General features: G+C 43.9%; 1 protein-coding gene across 1 annotated transcript in view; it reads right to left on the bottom strand.

Moving 5' to 3' along the window:
* Positions 1 to 19,508, bottom strand: part of ahcy (adenosylhomocysteinase) — a 116,858-nt gene extending 97,350 nt beyond the window's left edge. The window contains exon 1 of the mRNA XM_063040939.1: positions 19,362 to 19,508. Coding sequence (XP_062897009.1) covers positions 19,362 to 19,389 — 28 coding nt within the window. The 5' untranslated portion in view covers positions 19,390 to 19,508. The remainder of the gene's footprint in view (positions 1 to 19,361) is intronic.
* Between the last annotated feature and the right edge of the window lie 2,562 nt (positions 19,509 to 22,070).

The following is a 22,070-nucleotide window of genomic DNA, read 5'->3' as shown; positions in this document are numbered from 1 at the left end:
CGGACATAAGGAACCCATTCGAGTATCGCTGTCTCCCATCACCCCTCGATAGGACCATCTTGTTGCAGGAAAACAAGCCCAGGGCTCCCACTGATTCAGTGATATTGGTGCGTTGCAATGATTTTATATGTTCATACGGGGAAAATATGTGCTGTGTGTTTAATATCCAAACGTTACTTAAAATGTTATGATGCTATTGACTTATATAACCATATAACAATTACAGCACGAAAACAGGCCATCTCTGCCCTTCTAGTCTGTGCCGAACGCTACTCTCACCTCGTCCCACCGACCTACACTCAGCCCATAACCATCCATTCCTTTCCTGTCCATATACCTATCCAATTTAACTTTAAATGGTAATATCGAACCTGCTTCTGCCACTTGTACTGGAAGTTCGTTCAACGCTTACTTCAAGCTCCCCTGTCCTTATCGCTATATTCATGCGAGGAAAATATGCGCTGTGTGTTTAATATTAAATTTGTTAGATAAACCCTTTTAGAAATGAAATTGATTGTATTAGCCACTTATCACCAATATTCCAATCGTGATTAACACTCCCCCCCCCCCGGCCCCCCGAACAGAATTACCAAAAACGATTTGTAGAAAAATAATCGGTACGTGCACACATGCGCACGTCACACATGCGCACTGGTGCCCGCGCAAGGCTTCATGGTCATTGTAGTCTTTCTTTGGGTAAACACAACGTATTTGACTGCTACTCTTGTCCGTTGGCAACCATTCCCCAACCCACCACAGTCCCCCCCCCCACCGTTCGGCCGGTCCGCAAGAACATTGTCAATATGAAACCGGTCCGCAGTGCGATAAAGGACCCCTGCCTTCATTAACCTGTCTCAATACGGTGGACTTTAAGACCCAGAGGCGCACCAAACCTACGCACATCCTCCTGTATACTATAATCATCTCTAGATTACTTATAATACCCAATACAATGTAAATGCTATGTAAATAATTGTTATACTGTATTGTTTAGGGAATAATGACAAGAAATTTTATTTCCAACAAAAACATTCAATAAACCATAAAAATATACAGCTTCCAACGAACTAAATCAAACACATGGTAAAAGACTTATTGGAATAAATGAGGAACGTCACTGTCACTATAAAACTTCAGTAATTTGTCTTTGTTTATTTAAATCATATACAGTGGTAGTTCCGACACTATTTTCTTCAGTAAGACGCCGCACAGACACACCACGATCAAGCTTCTGCAATAACTCCACTTTCTGCATTATTGATAGAGAAGATTCCTTCTCTTTTTCTCATTGTTACCCATAGGGATATCTGCAGCTCTTTGACATTTTCATAGTGAAATTAAACACAAAGTCAACAGTGAACACAAAATATCAGCGAACAGCAAATGCATGTGTAACCAGTACAAGCGCTGAGCCACAACTGACGTTTGGCGGCCTCTACTAGTGCTGCCACGTCACACCTGAGTGACGTCAGCTGTTGGCGAAAAAAAAACAACTCTGGTTTTCGGAGCTTTTTGGATTTCAGAATTTCGGATAAAGGAATGTGCACCTGTATCAAAACAGCAGGATACTCCCAACTGCCAATTGTATATCGGTAACCAAGAGATTGAACAAAAGACCAGCTTTAATTATTTTGGTAGCTTTATATCACAAGATGTTAGAAGTAAAGTACAAAAAAAAAGAATTGCCATTGCCAAAACTAACTTCCAAAAAAATTAAACCCATTTTTACCAACAGACGTTTCTATGACAACAAGGCTTAGACTAATAAAATGTTACATCTGGTCAATCTTGCTGTATGCTTCCAAAACATGGACAATAATACCAGAACTCCAAAGAAACTTAGAAGCAACAGAAATGTGGTTTCTTAGAAGAATGCTGAAAATATCATATATGCTGAAAATATCATAGGGTAACTAATGAGACAGTACTCCAACGTTTCCATACAAAAAGATCTTTAATAAGAACATTAAATGAGAGGAAGCTTAATTTCCTGGGCCATGTCATCAGAGAGGGAAAAATAGAATGCCTTACATTACAAGGCCGTATGCCTGGGAAACGCAGAAGAGGAAGGCAAAGAAGAAAATATATGGACACTGAAAGAACTAACAAATCTAAATGTGCGAGATATTATTGACGCTGCAAGGGATCGTTCGACGTGGAGAGCCATGATTGCCCAAGCGGGTAATGTGCAAGGCACAAGAAGAACATCACCTATCACAACAACCCTATTATTATTGCACTGTTCCAGAATCTGTCTCCCTATCGGCTCTTCAATATTTCTGTTACTATTGGGGGGTCTATAAAAACACGAGGTAGAGTTATTGACCCCTTCCTGTTTCTGACTTCCACCCACACTGACCCAGTAGACAATCCATCCATGGCTTCCTCCTTTTCTGCAGCCATGATACTATATCTGATTAACAATGCCCCTCCCCACCTCTTGCCTCCTTCACTGTGCCTTTTGAAACATCTAAAGCCCAGTACACTCAGCAGCCATTCCTGCCCAAGACGCTCAAGTCTCCGTAATGGTCACAATGTCCTTGTTCCACATATTGATCCACATTCTACATTCGTCCGCCTTGTTTATGATACTCCTTGCAGTAAAATAGACACATCTCACACCATCTGGCTGAGTGCATCTTTGCTCTATCATCTGCTTATCCTTCCTTACAAGCTCCCTACAAGCTGTTTCTACTTGCACAGCAACCACCCCATCCTCTGCCTCTTCACTCCAGTTCCCACCCCCTGCAAATCTAGTTTAAACACTCGCAAATATCATCAGCAAAACTCCCTCCAAGGGTATTGGCTCCCCTCCAGTTCAGATGCAACCCATCTTACTTGTACAGGTCACTCCTTCCCCAGTGAAAGTTCCAATGATCCAGAACTTGAAACCCTGCCCCCTACACCATCTTCTCAGCCACTCATCCATTTGTGCCATCTTCCTGTTCTGACCATCACCACCCAAGAATAAACCGGAGATTACGACCTTGGAGGTCCTGCTCTTCAGTCTCCTCTACTCCTCTCCTGCCTACATCATGGCTACCAACCCAGATGGGTCATGCCCTGAGCGGTATCCAAAGGGGTTACCTGTTGCTGAGGGGAACAGCGCAGGGGCACCCTGCTCTGGCTTCTCTCTCCCTTTACCTCCCTCGGTGTTCACCCAACTACTCCTCTAATTCTGCACTTTTGGTGTAACTACCTGCTCAAAAGTCGTATCCATCAATTGCTTTGCCTTCCAGATGATCCTAAGTTCATCCAGCTCCAGCTCCTTAATGGAGTTTTTCATGAGCTGGAGTTAGCTGCACTTCCCGCAGGTGTAGTCATCAGGAAGACTACCAGGTTCCATGAATTTTCATCTCCTACAGGAGCATTCCACTGTCATATCTGCCACCCTACCTGCACTGTACCATGAGCAACCAAGACCAAATCTTTAAACCTGTTTCTTTAGCATCAGCTTCTTCTCATCAAAGCCTGACACTCCCACTCTCACTGCTGGCCCACCCCCAACAGATATTGTTCAGTCAATTAAACATGGTAAATAGATATTTTGAATGCATGTTATGCAACTTGTCCTCAGAGGAACACTGTCTTGTTTGCACCATATCCATGATAATTAAATTTGATTTGATTTGAAAGAACAAGCTAGTCCAGGACTACAGTCACACCACTCAGGTACATGGGCTATATTATATTTTTCCCTGTGAGTGTATGCATTTCATAACCACATGTGCTATATGCTATATTGCACCTTGATCCCAGTGGAATGGCCTTTTATTTGGCTATACCCTTGTATGGTTGTGTAATAATTAAACTTGAACTCTGACACTTAATCGGCTAATAAACCCCTATATTTTATAACCTCCTTCACTGTCCACTATAGAAACATAGAAAACATACAGCACAATACAGGCCCTTCGGCCCACAATGCTGTGCCGAACATGTCCCTACCTTAGAACTACCTAGGCTTTACCCATAGCCCTCTATTTTTATAAGCTCCATGTAGCCATCCAGGAGTATCTACCTCCACCACTGCCACCAGCAGCTCATTCCACGCACTCACCACTCCGCGTAAAAACTTACTCCGACATCTCCTCTGTACCTACTTCAAGCACCTTAAAACTATGCCCTCTCCTGCTAGCCATTTCAGCCCTGGGGAAAGGCCTCTGACTATCCACACAATCAATGCCTCTCATCATCTGGTACACCTCTATCAAGTCACCTCTCATCCTCCGTTGCTCCAGGGAGAAAAGGCCGAGTTCACTCAACCTATTCTCATAAGGCATACTCCCCAATCAAGGAAACATCCTTTAAGACTCCTCTGCACCCTTTCGATGGTTTCCACATCCTTCCTATAGTGAGGCAACCAAAATTGAGCACAGTACTCCAAGTGGGGTCTGACCAGTGTCCTATATAGCTGCAACATTACCTCTCAGCTCTTAAACTCAATCTCACAACTGATGAAGACCAATGCACTGTATGCCTTCTTAACTACAGAGTCAACCTGCATAGCAGCTTTGAGTGTCCTATGGACTTGGACCTCAAGATCCCTCTGATCCTCCACACTGCCAAGAGTCTTACCATTTATACTATATTCTGCCATCATATTTGACCTACCAAAGTGAACCACCTGACACTTATCTGGGTTGAACTCCATCTGCCACTTCTCAGCCCAGTTTTGCATTCTATCAATATCCCATTGTAACCTCTGACAGCCCTCCACACTGTCCACAACACCCCCAACCTTTGTGTTATCAGTAAATTTACTAAACCATCCCTCCACTTCCTCATCCAGGTCAATTGCAAAAATCACAGAGTAGAGGTCCCAGAACAGATCCCTGAGGCACACCACTGGTCACCAGCCTCCATGCAGAGTATGACCCATCTACAACCACTCTTTGCCTTCTGCATGCAAGCCAGTTTTGGATCCACAAAGCAATGTCCCCTTGGATCCCATGCCTCCTTACTTTCTCAATAAGCCTTGCATGGGGTGCCTTATCAAATGCCTTGCTAAAATCCATATACAGGTGTCCCCTGCTTTTCGAACGTTTGCTTTACGAAACTTCACTGTTACGAAACACCTACCTTAGTTCCCTGTTTTCGCTAACAGAAGGTGTTTTCACTGTTACGAAGAAAGGCAGTGCGCGATAAAAAATCAGCACGCAATAAAAAAGGCAGCGCGCACCCCGAGCAGTCGCTTCGCCCGGAACTGCATTCTAGCTGGCATTGCTTAAACACGTGCCTGTGAGCAGCCATTTGCAAGGTGAGTTCTAAGGTATCGGAAAAGCCTGAAAGAGCTCATAAGGGTGTTACACTTAGCGTAAAACTAGACATAATTAAGTGTTTCGATCATGGTGAACGAAGTAAGGACAAAATGAGTTTGACTTGTGGAAGCTGACGAAGATGATGTTGAAGAGGTTTTGGCATCCCATGACCAGGAACTGATGGATGAAGAGCTGATGCAATTGGAAGAGGAAAGGTTAACCATCAAAACCAAATGAGTAATGATAAAGTACGACTTTAATTTTGAAAGGGTACATCGGTTTAAGGCATATTTGCAGGATGGATTGAGTCCTTACAAAGAACCGTACGATAGAAAAATGCGTGAGGCTAAGCAGTCAAGCAAGCCTTCCACATCAGCCACAGCAGACGACGAGCCTCGACCTTCGACATCGAGGCGGGCAGTTATAGGAGAAGATGAGCTGCCTGCCCTAATGGAAACAGACGACACCCCAGTGTCTTATGACCCCAAACTCCAGGCCGCGGACAGATACTGATTCGCGGAGAATGAAGCGGTAGCCGGGAGGCATCCAGCACATCTTTAAGAAAAAAGCCGAAATAAACATGCTAATTAATTAGGTGCTGCCCGGCACATAATTGTCGGCCCAGATCAGAGATAATTGCTGATTGCGTCACCTCTGATCTGGGCCGATATTTACGTGCCGGGCGGCACCTAATTAATTAGCTTGTTTATTTCGGCTTTTTTCTTAAAGATGTGCTGTTTGCCTCCCGGCTCCCACTGCACCCCTGCATTCTTCGCGGCAATGTATTGGTCGGCAGCCTGGAGGGTGGGGGCCGCTGCACCATCCAAACTCCGACGACTCAGCCTAACACACTATCATCAGTGTGCTCGCTGTCTTTCCGATTCCCGTAAGTGATACTACACTGTACATACATTATTTCTACTTTATATGGGCTGTGTATTTTTATGTGTTATTTCGTATGATTTGGCAGCTTCGTAGCTTAAAGGTTACTGGAGAGAGTGTTTTTGCCAACAGCACTTACGTGAAATTTTCCGCCGAGAGCACTTGCGTGAGATTTTCGGTATGGCAATGATTGAGGAAAATTATTTCTACTTTATATAGGCTGTGTATTTATCATATCATTCCTTCTTTTACTGTATGTTACTGTTATTTTAAATTTTAAGTGTTATTTGGCATGATTTGGTAGGTTATTTTTGGATCTGCGAATGCTCACAAAATTTTCCCATATAAATAAATGGTAATTGCTTCTTCGCTTTAGGACATACCGGCTTACGAACCATTTCATAGGAACCGCCTACCTTCGGGCGGTGGGGGGAACCTGTACACTACATCTACGGTTCTACCTTCATCAATGTGCTTAGTCACATCCTCAAAAAATTCAATCAGGCTTGTAAGGCATGACCTACCTTTGACAAAGCCATGCTGACTATTCCTATACCACCAACTCAGTCATCTACAAGCTTACTAACCATTCCTTGTACATTCTTTGGGGTAGATGACAAGCAATAATGGGCCCTGGGGAACACTAGTCATGCATCTCCAGTTAAATAAGCAACTTCCCACCATCGCCCTCTGCTTTCTGTCATTAAATTAATTATGTTGTGGCGGCTCGCCCACGAGGCAAGCGAACCGGCTCCAGCTGTCATGGGTGAGTCCACAGCCAGTGGCAACCGAGAAGGCTCCGAGTGCAGGGCAGACCTCGGCCCAGAAGCCGACATCACTTCCGCCCTGCAAAGAGCGGGGGATGCTGGGAGCGGGCACTTAAGCAAGTGCAGATTGAAACAGTAAACAGTTCAACCAGACCCTGCTTGACTCTGTTGCTTTCACTCGTTGCGTATCAGTGCGACCACACTGTATCCAATTAGCCAGCTCTTCCTGGATTCCACGTGACCTAACCTTCCAGCACGGCCATGCCCACATTGAATTTTTTTTTTTTGCAATCAACGAAGTCACTTCAGTTCATAAGACAACCTCCCAAAGACATGCTGACTACTCGTAATTAATCCACACCTATCCAGATTCACCTCATCTCTCAGAATCCCCTTATAGTAACTTACTACCTCATCAACACACAGAATGCTGGAAGAACTCAACAGGTCAGGCAGTGTTTATAGAAAAGAATAAATAGTCAGCATTCCAGCGGAGACCCTTCTTCAGGGATCTACCTGTTAGACTTAATGGTCAAGAGCTCCCAAGCCTTTCTTTGCTGTACTTAAAACCAATCTTTACCTCCATCCAGTCTACTGGCATCTCACACACGACTAACGATCAAACAAGTATCACAGCCAGAGCTTCTGCAATTTCTTTGCCAGCCTCCTACAGTGTTCTTGGATACAGTAGAATCCGACTAACTGGGGCACATCAGGACCAGGACATTTTGGCCCAAATAAAGCAGCAGCCCCGATTTACCTTGAGGATTTATCTACATTCATATCCAACAACCCCGCTACTGCAAAGCAGGCTATCCACCAGACCTCCCCAAAATCTTTCCTTAATCTGAAGTCTTCGCATCTATCACTACCGTTAAACCCGAGAAATACTTACCAAGAGGCTTACCCATCTCCAGCAGTTCCAAAGATGTATACTTTAGTCTGCAAGGTATTCTCTCCAGTTACTTCGAGACTGAGTCATGGATTTTGAATTTTCACTCCATTTAGAAAACAGTCTGTCCAAGTCCTTCTGCAACCTCCAGTTTCCTCAACAATGACTGCCCCCCCCCCCACCAATCTTCGTATCATTGCAAACCTGGCAACAAAGCCATCTATTCCATCATCTAAATCATTTATGTACATCAAAAAAGATGTGGTCCCAACACCGACCCTTGTGGAACACGAGTCACTGGCACCCAACTAGAAACTTACTCTCACTCGCTACCTCCTACCAATCAACCAATGCTCTAAACATGCCAGCAACTTTCCTGCAATACCATAGGCTCTTAACTTAGTAAGCAGCATCATGTGTGGCACCTTCTGAAAGTCCAAATATACAACTCCCACTGCATCCCCTTTATCTATGCTACTCGTAATCTCCTCAAAGAACTCCAACAGATTCATCAGGCAAGGTTTTCCCTTCAGGAAATGTCCAAGCATATACGGTGTATTGGAAAGCTAGGTTAGTAGGTACAGGGGGTGGAGTGGCTCTGTGTACAAGAAATAATATTAAATCAGTAGAAAGGATGACATGGGATCAGAAGGTGTAGAGTGTCTATGGGTTAAGTAAAGAAATGGCAAGGGTAAAAGGACCCTAATGGCAGTTGTATACACGCCTCCAAACAGCAGCCGGGATGTGGATTACAAATTACAGTAGGAGATAGAAAAGACGTGTCAGAAAGGCAATGTCATGATAATTGTTGGGGATTTTAACATGAAAGTGGATTGGGAAAACCAGGTCAGTACTAGACCTCAAGAGAAAATTTGTAGAATGTCTAAGGGATGGCTTTTTAGAACAGCTTGTTGTTGAGCCCTCTAGGGGATCAGCTGTGTTGGATTGGGTGTTGTGCAATGATCTGGAGGTGATAAGACAGCTTAAGGTTAAGGAACCCTTAGGGATCAGTGATCACAATATGATCAAATTCTCACTGAAATTTGAAAGGGAAACAATAAAATCCAAAGCATCACCATTTCAATGAAATAAAGGAAATTACAACGGCACGAGGAGAACTGGCCAAAATCGACTGGAAAGGGACATTTGCAGGAAGGACAGCAGAGCAGCACTGGCTGGAGTTTCTGTGAAAAATGAGGGAAGTGCAAAACAGATATGTTCCAAATAAGAAGAAATTTTCAAAGGGAAGGACACTACCATGGCTGACAAGTGAAGTCAGAGCCAAAGTACAAACAAAAGAGGGCATACAAGGAAGCCAAAGCTAGTGGGAAGCTAGAGGATTGGGAAGCTTTTAAAAACTTGCAGAAGGAAACCAAGAAGGTCATTAGGAAGGAAAAGATGAATTATGAAAGGAAGCTGGCAACTAATATCAAAGATGATACTAAAAGTTTTTTTTTAAAATGTACATAAAGAGTAAGAGTCGAGGATAGATATAGGACCAATACAAAATGACACTGGAGATTGTAATGACAGACGCAGAGATGGCAGAGGAACTGAATGCGTATTTGGCACAAGTCTTCACATTGGAAGACGTCTGTAGTATACCGGACATTCAGAGTCAGGGAAGTTAAGTATGTGCAGTGAAAATTACGACTGAGAAGGTGCTCAGGAAACTTAATGGTCTGAGGGCAGATAATCTCTGGACCTGTTGGAATGCACCCTCAGGTTCTGAAGGAAGTAGCTGGAGAGATTGCAGAGGCATTAACGATGATCTTCCAAGAATCGAAAGATTCTGGCATTGTACAGGATGACTGGAAAATTACAAATGTTACTCTACTTTTTAAGAAGGGTGGGAAGCAGCAGAAAGGAAACTGTAGACCTCTTAGCCTGATAACAGTGGTTGGGAAGTTTTTGGAATCGGTTGTTAGGAATGAGATTACAGAGTATCTGGAGGCACATGACAAGATAGGGCAAAGCCAGCATGGTTTCCTGAAAGGAAAATCCTGCCTGACAAACCTACTGGAAGTCTTTGCAGAAATTACAAGCAGGGTAGACAAAGGAGATGCAGTAGACAGTGTACTTGGATTTTCAGAAGGCCTTTGACAAGTGTCACACATGAGGCTGCTTAGCAAGATAACAGTCCATGAAATTACAGGGAAGTTACTAGCATGGCTGGAGCATTGGCTGGTTGGCAGAAAACAGAGAGTGGGAATAAAGAGATTCCATTCTGGATGGCTGCTGGTTACCAGTGGAGTGCCACAAGGGTCGGTGTTGGGACTGCTGCTTTTTAAGATGTATGTCAATGATTTGGACCACGGTATTAATGGATTTATGACTAAATTTGCTGATGATACAAAGATAGGCGGAGGAGCCAGTAGTGTTGAGGAAACAGAGCCTGCAGAGAGACTTAGATAGTTTAGGGTAATGGGCAAAGAAATGGCAAGCGAAATATAATGTTGGGAAGTGTATGGTCATTCACTTTGGTGGAAGAAATAAACAGGTAGACTATTATTCAGATGGGGAGAGAATTCAAAATGCAGAGATGCAAAGGGACTTGGGAATCCTTGTGCAAGATGCTCTAAAGGTTAACCTCCAGGCTGAGTCGGTTGTGAAGAAGGTGAATACAATGTTGGCATTCATTTCTAGAGGTATAGAATACAAGAACAGGGATGTGATGTTAAGGCTCTATAAGGCACTCGTGAGACCACACTCGGAATACTGGGCAGTTTTGGGCTCTTTATTTTAGAAAGGATATACTGATATTGTAGCGGGTTCAGAGAAGATTCACAAGAATGATTCCAGGAATGAAAGGGCTACTGTATGAGGAACTTCAGGATTGAAAGACGTCCATTTAGAACTGAGATGCGGAGAAATTACTTTTGTCAGAGGGTGGTAAATCTGTGGAATTTGTTGCCAACGAGCAGCTGTGGAGGCCGTTATTGGGTGTATTTAAGGCAGAGATAGATAGGTTCTTGATTAGCTAGTGCATCAAAGGGTATTGGGTAAAGGCAGGGGAGTGGGGATGACTGGAAGAATTGTATCAGCTCATGATTGAATGGTGGAGCAGACTTGATGGACCACATGACGGCGTCCAAGCAGAAGACTGGTGGCAGTGAGATCGGAGGTCAGTGTCCGAGCAGAAGATTAGTGTGTTGTGGGAGATGGAAGATCTAAGGTTGTGTACCCAGAGACTTGAGATCGTTGGGCACAGAGCTTGGAAAAAGTGATGCAATGGACTTCTAACATCATAAACCAGCAAGTTGTTTGTTATGTTTCCCCTCTCGCTGTGAAACGGAGACATCTCTTTCTCCCTTATTAGGAAGGGAACCTGCGGTAGGTCGAATGCCGAGTGAACAATGTAGTCTTTGGAGTTACAAGGTTAGGACTTTATTCCTTGGTACATAGAAGATTGAGAGGAGATTTGATAGAGGTACAGATTTCCCCCCGCTATCCGAAGGTACAGCATTCCTATGAAACGGTTCGTAAGCCAGAATGTTGTAAAGCGAAGAAGCGATTACCATTTATTTATATGGGAAAAATTTGCAAGCATTCGCAGACCCAAAAAATAACCTACCAAATCATGCCAAATAACACATAAAACCTAAAATAACAGTAACATATAGTTAAAGCAGGAATGATATGATAAATACACAGCCTATATAAAGTAGAAATAATGTATGTGCAGTGTAGTATCACTTACCAGAATTGAGAAGGCAACACCGAGCACACTGATGATGGTGTTTTAGGCTGAGTCGTCGGAGGTTGACGTGGTGCAGTGGTCCCCAACCGCCGGGCAGCGAGCCAATAACAATCTGCGGAGAATGCAGCGATACAGTGGTAGTCAGGATGTACCCAGCACATCTTTAAGAAAAAAGCCAAAATAAACAAGCTAATTAATTAGGTGCCGCCTAATGTTGGCCCAGATCAGAGAACGCAATCGGCAATTGCCTCTGATCTGGGCTGACAATTACATGCCGGGCGGTACCTAATTAATTAGCTTGTTTATTTCAGCTTTTTTCTTAAAGATGTGCTGGATGTGTCCCGGCTACCGCTGTATTCTCCGCGGCCCAGGGATTGGTGTGGTGGGACAATGAGGTGTCATCTCATTGTCGTCTGTTTCCATTAGGGCAGGCAGGTCATCTTCTTCTATATCTGCCTGCCTCGATGTCGAAGGTCGAGGTTCGTCGTCTGCTGTGGAAGGCTTGAAAAACGACAGTATGCTTGACTGCTTAGCCTCGAGCATTTTTCTATCATCTCATGCAGTTGCTTCATGTTCAGTTCCTGGACATCTTCACTTTCGGTCCGTTCGCTACTGCATTCGGTTTTGAGTGTTATCCTTTCCTCTTCCAATTGCATCAGCTCTTCATCCATCAGTTCTTGGTCATGGGATGCCAAAACCTCTCCAACATCATCTTCATCAACTTCCACAAGCCAAGCTCACTTCGTCCTTACTTCGTTCACCACGATCGAAATGCTTAATTATGTCTAGTTTTACGCTAAATGTAACACCCTTATGAGCTCTTTTAGGCTTTTCCGATACCTTAGAACTGATCTTGCAAACAGATGCTCAAAATAAATCGACAAAGCACAGATGCTCACAGGCACGTGTTTAAGCAATGCCGGCTAGAATGCAGTTCCGGAGGAGCTTGGCTGCTCGGGGCACACGCTGCCTTTTTTCGTAACAGCGAAAACACCTTCTGTTAGCGAAAACAGGTAACTACTGTAGGTCTTTTGTAACAGCAAGGTTTCGTAAAGCGAACATTCAAAAAGTGGGGGACACCTGTACTGCAAGTCTGTGTCTTTGCTGTTGCCTTGCTCATGCTTGAGTGCTCGGTGGTGGGTGCCGATGGTTTTTTTTTGCTGGTGGGGGGGGGGAAGAGGGGAATTGTAGGTTGCTGCTGCTTACATGCAAGAGGGAGGGGAGCTGGGGGGGGACGACTTTGGGGTTCTAACATTTAACTGTCATTCATTCTTTAGGGGTACTCCTCTGTTTTTCGTAGATGGTTGCAAAGAAAAAGCATTTCAGGGTGTTTATCGTATACACTTCTCTGACATTAAATGTACTTTTGACATACAAGGAATGTTTGATGGCTCTGGGTCTGTCCTTGCTAGAGCTTAGATCTCATTGAAAGGTCTGGATAAAGTAGCTGCAGAGATGTTTTCTATGAGGAAGTAAAAGACAAGCAGGCAAAGCTTTAGAATTGAGGGACATCCATTTAGAACAGAGATGATGCAAGTTTTCTAGCCAGAGGGTATTAAATCTGTGCAACTCTGACACGGGCAATTTGCAGGCCAAGTCACTGGACATGTTTAAGGCAGTGGTTGATAGGTTCTTCATTAATCAGGGTGTCAAAGGTTACAGGGAGAAGGAAGGAGAATGAGGTTGAAGGGGATAATAAATCAGCCATGATGGAAAGGCAGAGCAGATTCGATGGCCAAATAGCCTAATTCTGTTCCATAAGACTACAAGATAAAGGAACAAATTTTCCTCTTAGCCCCAATCTCCTGCCTTCTCCCCGTATCACTTCATGCCCTGACCAATCCAGAATCTATCAACTTCTGCCTTAAATATACATAAAGACCAAGCCTCTAAGCTAACTTGATAATGACCACATTGTAAATGTACTTTGTTGATGATTAGGGAAGTGCAGTTGCTTTGGTCACATGGTAGAGAATTCCATCATATCACTAGAGTTGCATCCCATAAAATAAGACTTATTTTTGGTTGGTTCCTTCAAGCCAACTCTTTCTCACATTTTCGTCCTCTTGGGCATTCCAACATATTTACCATCTGCTACATTCTACTGTGTTCAAGTACGGCACCAAATTACCTTTCATTTGAACAAAATAAATTTGCAGCACCAGCAAATTTGAGTGACTGACTGTCCTTGTTAGTCTAGGCAAAATAAAAAACAAACACCATTATAAGTTCCTGCCAAATGCCTTTGACGAACTACAAGCTATTCAACTTGAAATTGTGGGCAGACGATACTGAGGATGTTCTACGAGTCTGTGGTGGCCAGTGCTATCATGTTTGCTGTTGTGTGCTGGGGCAGCAGGTTGAGGGTAGCAGACACCAACAGAATCAACAAACTCATTCGTAAGGCCAGTGATGTTGTAGGGATGGAACTGGACTTTCTCACAGTGGTGTCTGAAAAGAGGATGCTGTCTAAGTTGCATGCCATCTTGGTCGATGTCTCCCATCCACTACATAATGTACTGGGTGGGCACAGGAGTACATTCAGCCAGAGACTCATTCCTCCGAGATGCAGCACAGAGCATCATAGGAAGTCATTCCTGCCTGTGGCCATCAAACTTTACAACTCCTCCCTTGGAGGGTAGACACCCTGAGCCAATAGGCTGGTCCTGGACTTAGTTCATAATTTACTGGCATAATTTACATATTACTATTTAACTATTTATGGTTCTAATTACTATTTATTATTTATTGTGCAACTGTAACGAAAACCAATTTCCCCTGGGATCAATAAAGTATGACTATGACTATATTTGCTAATGACAACAAAATAGGTGGTAAGGTATTTTGTATGAGATTGTTAGATCTCAGCAGTTTGATATAGATAGGCCAAGACAATGGTCAAAAACTGATTTTGAAGTGAGATAGTGCAAGGTCATGATGACAGTGAAAGGAATCTGAAGGCAAAGCGCTATTGAAATAGAGAAAAAACTCATGTACATTAGTCAAAAGTTTGGCTGGTGCAGCAAATAGGACATTAAATGGCATGATCTGTACTGCAAGTGGGTTGGAATTCAGAAACAGAAATTCTGTTACAACTGCACAGGACATTTGTAGGCTATGCCTGGAGTAGAACGCACACCCATGGTCTTCTTATTTAAGGAACACAGTAAACACTGAAGGATGCTGAAAGATTTACTGGATATAAACCCATGAGATTCTGCAAATGCTAGAAATCCAGAGTTACACACACATGCTGGAGGAGATCAGCAGGTCATGCAGCATCAATGGAGAGGAATAAACAGTAGATGTCTCTGGCCAAGAACCTTCCTCAGAGGTGGAGAAGAAAGGGGCTGAAGCCACAAGAAGAAAGTAGAGGAAGGGGAGGAGTACAAGCCAGCAGGTAAATGGTGAAACCAGCTGAGATAAGGGTGGATGATGGAGAGGGAGAAGCTGGAATAGGCAGGTAAAGTGATGGAGGAGGAATCTGGAGAGGAGAGTGGACCATTAGACTATAAGACAGAGTAACAGCATTAGGCTATTTGGTCCTTCAAATCTGCTTTGCCATTCCACTCAACACTTCTTCTGCCTTCTATCCATAACCTGTGATGTCATGACAAGTCAACAAGATAAAATCCTATGGCGTTACAGGAAATATACTGGCACGGTTAGAGGAATGGCTGACAGTCAGGAGGCAGCTAGTGGGAGAAAAGGGCTTTTCCTGGTTGGTTGCCGGTGACTACTGGTATTCCTCAGGGGTCTGTATTGGAACTGCTATGTTTTACATTGTTTGTCATTTAGAAAATGGATTTAATGGCTTTTTGGCAAAGTTTGCAGATGACACAAAGATAGGTGGAGGTGTAGGTAGTGCTGAGGAAGCAATGCGATTGCAGGACAGTCAAATTGGAAGAAGGGGCAAAAAAAGTGGTAGATGGAATAGTGTCAGGAAATGAATGATAATGCATTTAGGTAGAAGGAAGAATAGCACAGAATTTTAACTAAATAGGGCAAAGGTTCAAACATCAGAGGTGCAGAGGGACTGGGGAGGCCTCGTGCAAGACTCCTAGAAGGTTAATTTACAGGTTGAGTTTGTGGTAAAGAAACCAAATGCAATGCTGGCATGTTTTTCCCAAGGGAAATAGAATATAAAAGCAAAGAGATAATGCCAGACATCTCACCCTGCAAAAACTAATCTCAGGGAGGCAGCACCATCAATTTGCAGGAGACTTCCGGGAGAGGTGGGATGTCTGCAATAGAGTAGCTCCTTAGCAGCCAGCTAGTTTAAATAACGTTAGCTATGCTAATGAACGAATGACACCTGTTAAACTCACCTCAACATGTCTTTTACAGTCTTAACCCACCATGGGCAACAGAAAAGTCACTGTTGCAAACAGTGCAGCGAGCAACACTGTCATTATTTTTGACCCCTATTAGGCAGGGGTACACTTTAGTGTAGTCTAGGGTGACGTACATTTCATATTTTCTTTTTTTTTGGAACACTCTGCCACGGCGTGCTCTCTCTCGTGGTCACTCACTCGCTTGCTCTCGCGCTCTCTTGCTTGCTTTCGCGCTCTCTCTCTCTCTCAAAAAAAATTGATTTCCATGATATTGTATATAATTTGTGGGCATCAGGGAGCCACTATTCATATGCGGGAGACTCCTGGAACTCCCTGGAGAGGTGGAATGCTGAGCTTTGACAAGACATGAGGAGTGATTGAGTCGCCTGGGACTGTATTCACTGGAATTCAGAAGAATGACAAGAGATATTATAGAAACCAAAATTATGAAATGGATAGATAAGATAGAGGCAGGAAAGCTGTTTCCACTGGTTGATGAGACTAGAACTAGGGGACATAGCCTCAAGATTCAGGGAAGTAGATTTAGGATGGAGATGAGGAGGAACTGCTTTTCTAGAGAGTGGTGAATCTGTGGAATTCTCTGCCCAATGAAGCAGTGGAGGCTCCCTCAGTAAATATACTTAAGACAAGGTTGGATAGATTTTTGCGGAGTAGGGGAATTAAGGGTTATGGGGAAAAGGCAGGTAGGTGATGAGTCCGTGGCCAGGTCAACCATGATCTTATTGAATGGCTCGACGGGCCAGATGGCCAACTCCTGCTCCTATTTCTTATGCAAGTGTCAGGAGAGAGATCAGTGGAAACAGATTCACTGGATGACAGATGAACCTATCATAAGCCACTCAAGAATTTGTTGCTGGAGTTTAGATAAACAAGAGCATGATCTTAATGAAATAAAATCCCAAAGGGTCAATGGAGTGAATGTACAAATATTTCCATTCACAGAAGACAGCAAATCTCTGAAATTCTGTACACCAGATGATTGTGGAGACTGGAACATTATAAGTATTTAAAGAGGAAGTTAACTTCTTGAAAGATTGGGAAATTTAGTAGCACAAGATACCAGGGCAGAAGAAGAGTTAAGGTCTGGAGCAAATGATATGAAGTGACAAGGCAGGCTTAAGGTGGCAGCTGACCCACTCCTGTTTCCAAGTGTTCTTGTGCAAACCGTTGACATTAGGCAAAAGTATCACCAATAGACCTTCATAACTAACAAATCACCCTCCAGCTAGACTGGAATTACATACCAAAATTTAGACCATTAAACTTTCTATTAGCCTACGGGACTACACCTCACAACACCCCGCCCCTTTTTCCCATTTTCTCCATCGTTGCTGCACCTGCTTTTAAGATGAGGTCTTCCATTCTATGAAGTCTCAAATGTCCTTGTTCAACAAGCTTGGTTTCCCTTCTATCAGTTGATGGAGCATTCTCCTGTCTCTTCTATTTTTCAGACATATGATCTCAAGCCCCATCTCCTACCAGACACCTTTCATAGATCTAGACCCCCACATCTAGCACATCATCCTTCATTTCTACCAGGTACAAGATACCAGCACTCACTACTGCTCCTAACCCCTTTCCATGGAACCCCTGTTCTAAGCCTTCCTATTCATGTAATTGTCCTGGCACGTGTTAAACACTCAATGTACCTGCCAGTTTAAGCAAGACCAAGCAGAGGCTAGGCCACAATTTTCCAGTGTATTTTTGTTTTGTGACAATAGCAATCTCTAGCTCCTGGTTGCATGCTATTTCAGTTTCCCTCCCCAACTGCACAACTGACCTGTCCGTCCTGTCTTCTCTGCCCGACACAAACAAGAACAAAACCCATTCTGCCTGGGTTGCCTACAAGCTAATCACAGGAACACTGAACTTTCTAATTTGAGGTGACCTTCCAACCCATTTTCCCAACCATCTCCAGTCCACCCATTTTTACCACATTGTCAGTGCTAATCAACCTAAGTCAGCCCTCATCGCCCTCTCACAACTACACACACATTTCACCCTCTGGCTCCCCAAATCCTCCATCTGAATCTGGTTCCATCAGCCCTTATCTCTCCCACAATTCATTTCTTTGTAACAGATTCCAACACTGGTAACATTTGTGCTCACACTTATCTTGTTCCGAGCTGTCAGCATCAACATTCTCCCCTCACCTGGGTCCAGTCATATTCGTCTCCCACTCTGCCCCCATCTGATCTCTTAACTGATTTGTCCTCTACACCATCTTTCCTGAGTCCACCAAACAGCTATTAACCCTATTTCACAACAGATGAGGGCCCTTCCACACTGAAAACAATCTTTAAACTCAGCTTAACCATACCATTGGCCCATATCCCTCAAAAACTCCCCTACCCATTCACTCATCCAAACTGTCTTTTAAATGTCACTGTCGGCTCTTGAACAAAAAGGGACAACTACCCTTACTTACCATTGAGATGCTTCCACCACCAACTCTCACTTTAAGGACTATTTTGTTATTTTATTTTGCCATTATTTATTACTATGTATTTAAATTTGCATTGGAACAGTTAGATATCTTCTGCACTTTATCTTTCATTGATTTTTTTTATAGTTACTATAGATTCACTGAGTATGCCTGCAAAAAATGAATCTCAGGGCTGTATGCACAGGTGACATGTACAGTACGTACTGTCAATAAAATTTACTTCTAACTTCCTCACTCACCACCCACGTCGAGCAGTTTCACCTCAAATCATGATTAAATATGTCCCCCTTCACCCTAAATCACAGGCACTCTGCTTTTGATTCTTACCCCTGGGTAAACAACAAAGTAATCATATTTTCAAAGCCTCACAGGGTTACGTACACCTACAAGAACACCCTCACCTCATAGATCAGGCATCAAACCCCAGCAACATTCTTCTCAATCTGCTTTCCAGTTTAATGACGTTTTCTTATCATCACTTACCCATATTTGTACAAAGAGCTCCACGGACAGCCTCGGCAGCTTCTTGGACAACTTCAGCGTAACGTTGCAGCACTTATTTTCAATGTAGGGAAGGCCAACGTTCCAAATACCTTCCCCAGCCCAGGTACCTAACTTCACTCTGCACTCTTAGCTCCGATTTAGTGCTGTCACCTGAACAAATATCAAAAATTGCTCACCCCCAAAACAGATTGTATTCAACCTGCCGAGTTCCTCCAGCAGATTGTTCATTGCATCAGATTGCAACACCTGCAGCCTCTTATACCTCCGCACTTTCTGAAAATGCCTTGCGTCAGCACTATATGGGAAGCATAACCACTGGAGAGTATACAGGTCAAATGAAAACTCAGACTGCAAAACGATGTGCCTCTAATCTACCTCTCGCTCCCTTACCTGATGAACATTGGTCACTGCAAATATTCACGAGGCACTGGAAAAAGTTGAGTAGATCTCCACAACACCGGACTCATCCCCAGTCCTGCAAACCCCACCCGCGATCCCGGAACACCAGTTAGCGACCACACGGCCGATAGGTAAGTGCCGACCCCACTCCTTACCGACTTTGTAGGGCAGTTTGTCGGACATGATCGGGAGACAAGGGCAATGGCAATAGGCCAGTAGTCGCTGTTCGGAATCTGCAGACTCGACGGCGGAGAGAGCGGCGTCACGCCGGCTACCGCTTATAACCAGCAAGCGCTCCCAGAATCCCCGGAGGGGGCGGGACATGACAGCCCCGTCCACTCGCCCTCTTCTTATTGGGTGGGAGGGAGAGGGCGTTGATGATGCGATAAGGGTGGTGGAGGGAGGGAGGGAGGGAGGGGAGGGACTGGAGTGGCCGTGCCCATCGGATGTTTCCGCACGAGTCAGGAAGGCACAGAGGGCTCTCTGCGCTGTCTTGTCTCACCAAAGAAAGCGATGCACCATACGCCAGGATGTTGTTCATCGACTTTAGCTCGGCGTTTAACATGATCATTCCTTTAAGCCTTGTGGGTAAACTATTCTCGGCACCCAACATCTCGAGCTCTGTCACGCTGAGCACTGGTGCCCTCTAGGGCTGTGTGCTCAGTCCGCTGCCAAATTCAGCACATGCCACATGAAGATCGCTCACAAGCTAATGAAAATCCGTAGATGCTGGAGATCCAAGCAACGTGCACAAAATGCTGGAGGAACTCAGCAAGCCGGGCAGCATCTCTGGGAAATTTTCCGTTCAAAGACATCGGTGTTCCCATACCAGCCTGTAGCCAAGCAACACACTTTCCACCACACATCTATAGAAGTTTGCCAAGGTTTTCGATTACATGCCAAACCTCCTAAGGAAGTAGAGGCACTGTCATGCTTTCTTCTCTATAATATTTATGTGATGGTTCCAGGACAGGTCCTCTGAGATAGTGACACCCAGGAATTTAAAGTTAATGACCCTCTCCACCTCTGACCCTCCAGTGATTACTGACTAATGGACTGCTGTTATAGACAATAGGTGCAGGAGTAGGCCATTCGGCTCTTCGAACCAGCACCGCCTCTGTTTTCCCCTCTCCTGAAGCCTATTATCAGTTCCTTGGTCTTATTGACTTTGAGTGAGAGGCTGTTGTTATGGCACCACTTAGCCAAGTTTTCAATCTCCCTCCTGTGCGCTGATTCAACATTGGGCTAGTTACCTGCGTCATAGAGAAGTACCACACAGAAACTGGCCCTTTGGCCTGTGTAGTCCATACCAAAACCATTTAAACTGCCTATTCCCATCAACCTGCCCTTGTTACGAGACCGCAGGCTCATACTGTGAGTGTTACTGTAAGAGCGCCTGAGTGAGGTGGGACTATGACGTCAGTCACAAGCTGCGGCAGCCTGCTGTGGACTTAAACCTAGAAACAGAGAGGGTCAGGCGGTTGGTACTTCAGCTTGTCGCTGCTATGGTTTGGAACTCTCTGATGCCCAACAGATTGGGATGATCACCGGCACGCAGTGCACAACAGATGTGTTACTTTGTATAATCCATATGTGTGGATTTGTTGGAGTGTCCTGTGATATCACTTTTGTTGGCCCTTACCAAAGGTTGTTGGTGTTATGTGGTAACCACTTGAAGACAGTATTCCTGTGACTGTCATTTTGGTGATATCTCCAGGTGGATATCAGAACGACTCGAAGGTCAGGATTTTCAATGTCTGCTATTTTGTTTACCCAGCGGGGAACTTGTGGAATTCGACGTAATCACCTTCTCTGTACATTATATTCTGGATTACAAATCCCTCTCCCATCGTCTACTCCATGGATTACTGAACCTTTCTACTTTACCATTTCAATCCTAAGACTTTAAAGATTGTTCCTAAGCTTGTTAGTTTGGGAGCTACATATATACACACATAACACCGCTAACTTCTGTTTATTTTCATCTAAGTTTCTATATATTGAGTAGCTACTAATAAAGATAGTGGTTTTAACATTAAAACCCGACTCAGTGTGTGATCTATTGCTGCTGGTACGTAACACCCTCCATTCCCCACTCTCCATGTACTTATTCAAACTCCCCTTAAATGTTGAAATCAAGCTCGCATACACCACTTGTACAACCTTCTCACGACCCTCTGAGTGAAGATGTTTCCACTCATGTTCCCCTTAAACACTATGTATATTCTTCATAATTTTGTATACCTTAATCAAATCTCTTCTCAATCTTCTACGTTCTAAAGAATAAAGATGATCAGAATCAGATTTATTAGTTCAGAAGACCATGAGATATAGGAGCAGAATTAGGCCATTTGGCCCATTGAGTCTGCTCTGCTGTTTCATCATGGCTGATCCATTGTTCCTCTCAGCCCCAATCTCCTGCCTTCTCCCCATATCCCTTCATGCCCTCACCAGTCTAGAATCTATCATCCTCTGCCTTAAATATACATAAAGACTTGGCTTCCACAGCTGCCTGTGGCATAGAATTCCAGAGATTCACCACTCCCTGGTTAAAGAAATTCCTCCTCATCTCCATTCTTACATCATTGCTTTTAGATTGGGTGAATCAAGTTAGTTGAGGCAGTATTGAGGAGGTTTCATAGAATGCATACTTGATGGCTTACTTGAACAGCATGTTTCTGAGCCTACAAGGAAATGTGCTATCTTAGATCTGATCCTGTGCAATGAGACAGGTAAAATTAGTAATTTTGTCATTAGGGATCCTCTTGGAAAGAGTGATCACAGTATGATTGAGTTTCTCATACAAATAGAGGGTGCAATAGTTCAATCTAAAACCAGTGTATTATGCCTAAACAATGGAGACT

Source organism: Mobula hypostoma, chromosome 2 (genome assembly GCF_963921235.1).
Source record: "Mobula hypostoma chromosome 2, sMobHyp1.1, whole genome shotgun sequence".
Taxonomy (NCBI): domain Eukaryota; kingdom Metazoa; phylum Chordata; class Chondrichthyes; order Myliobatiformes; family Myliobatidae; genus Mobula; species Mobula hypostoma.
This window is presented reverse-complemented; position numbering and strand designations above follow the sequence as displayed.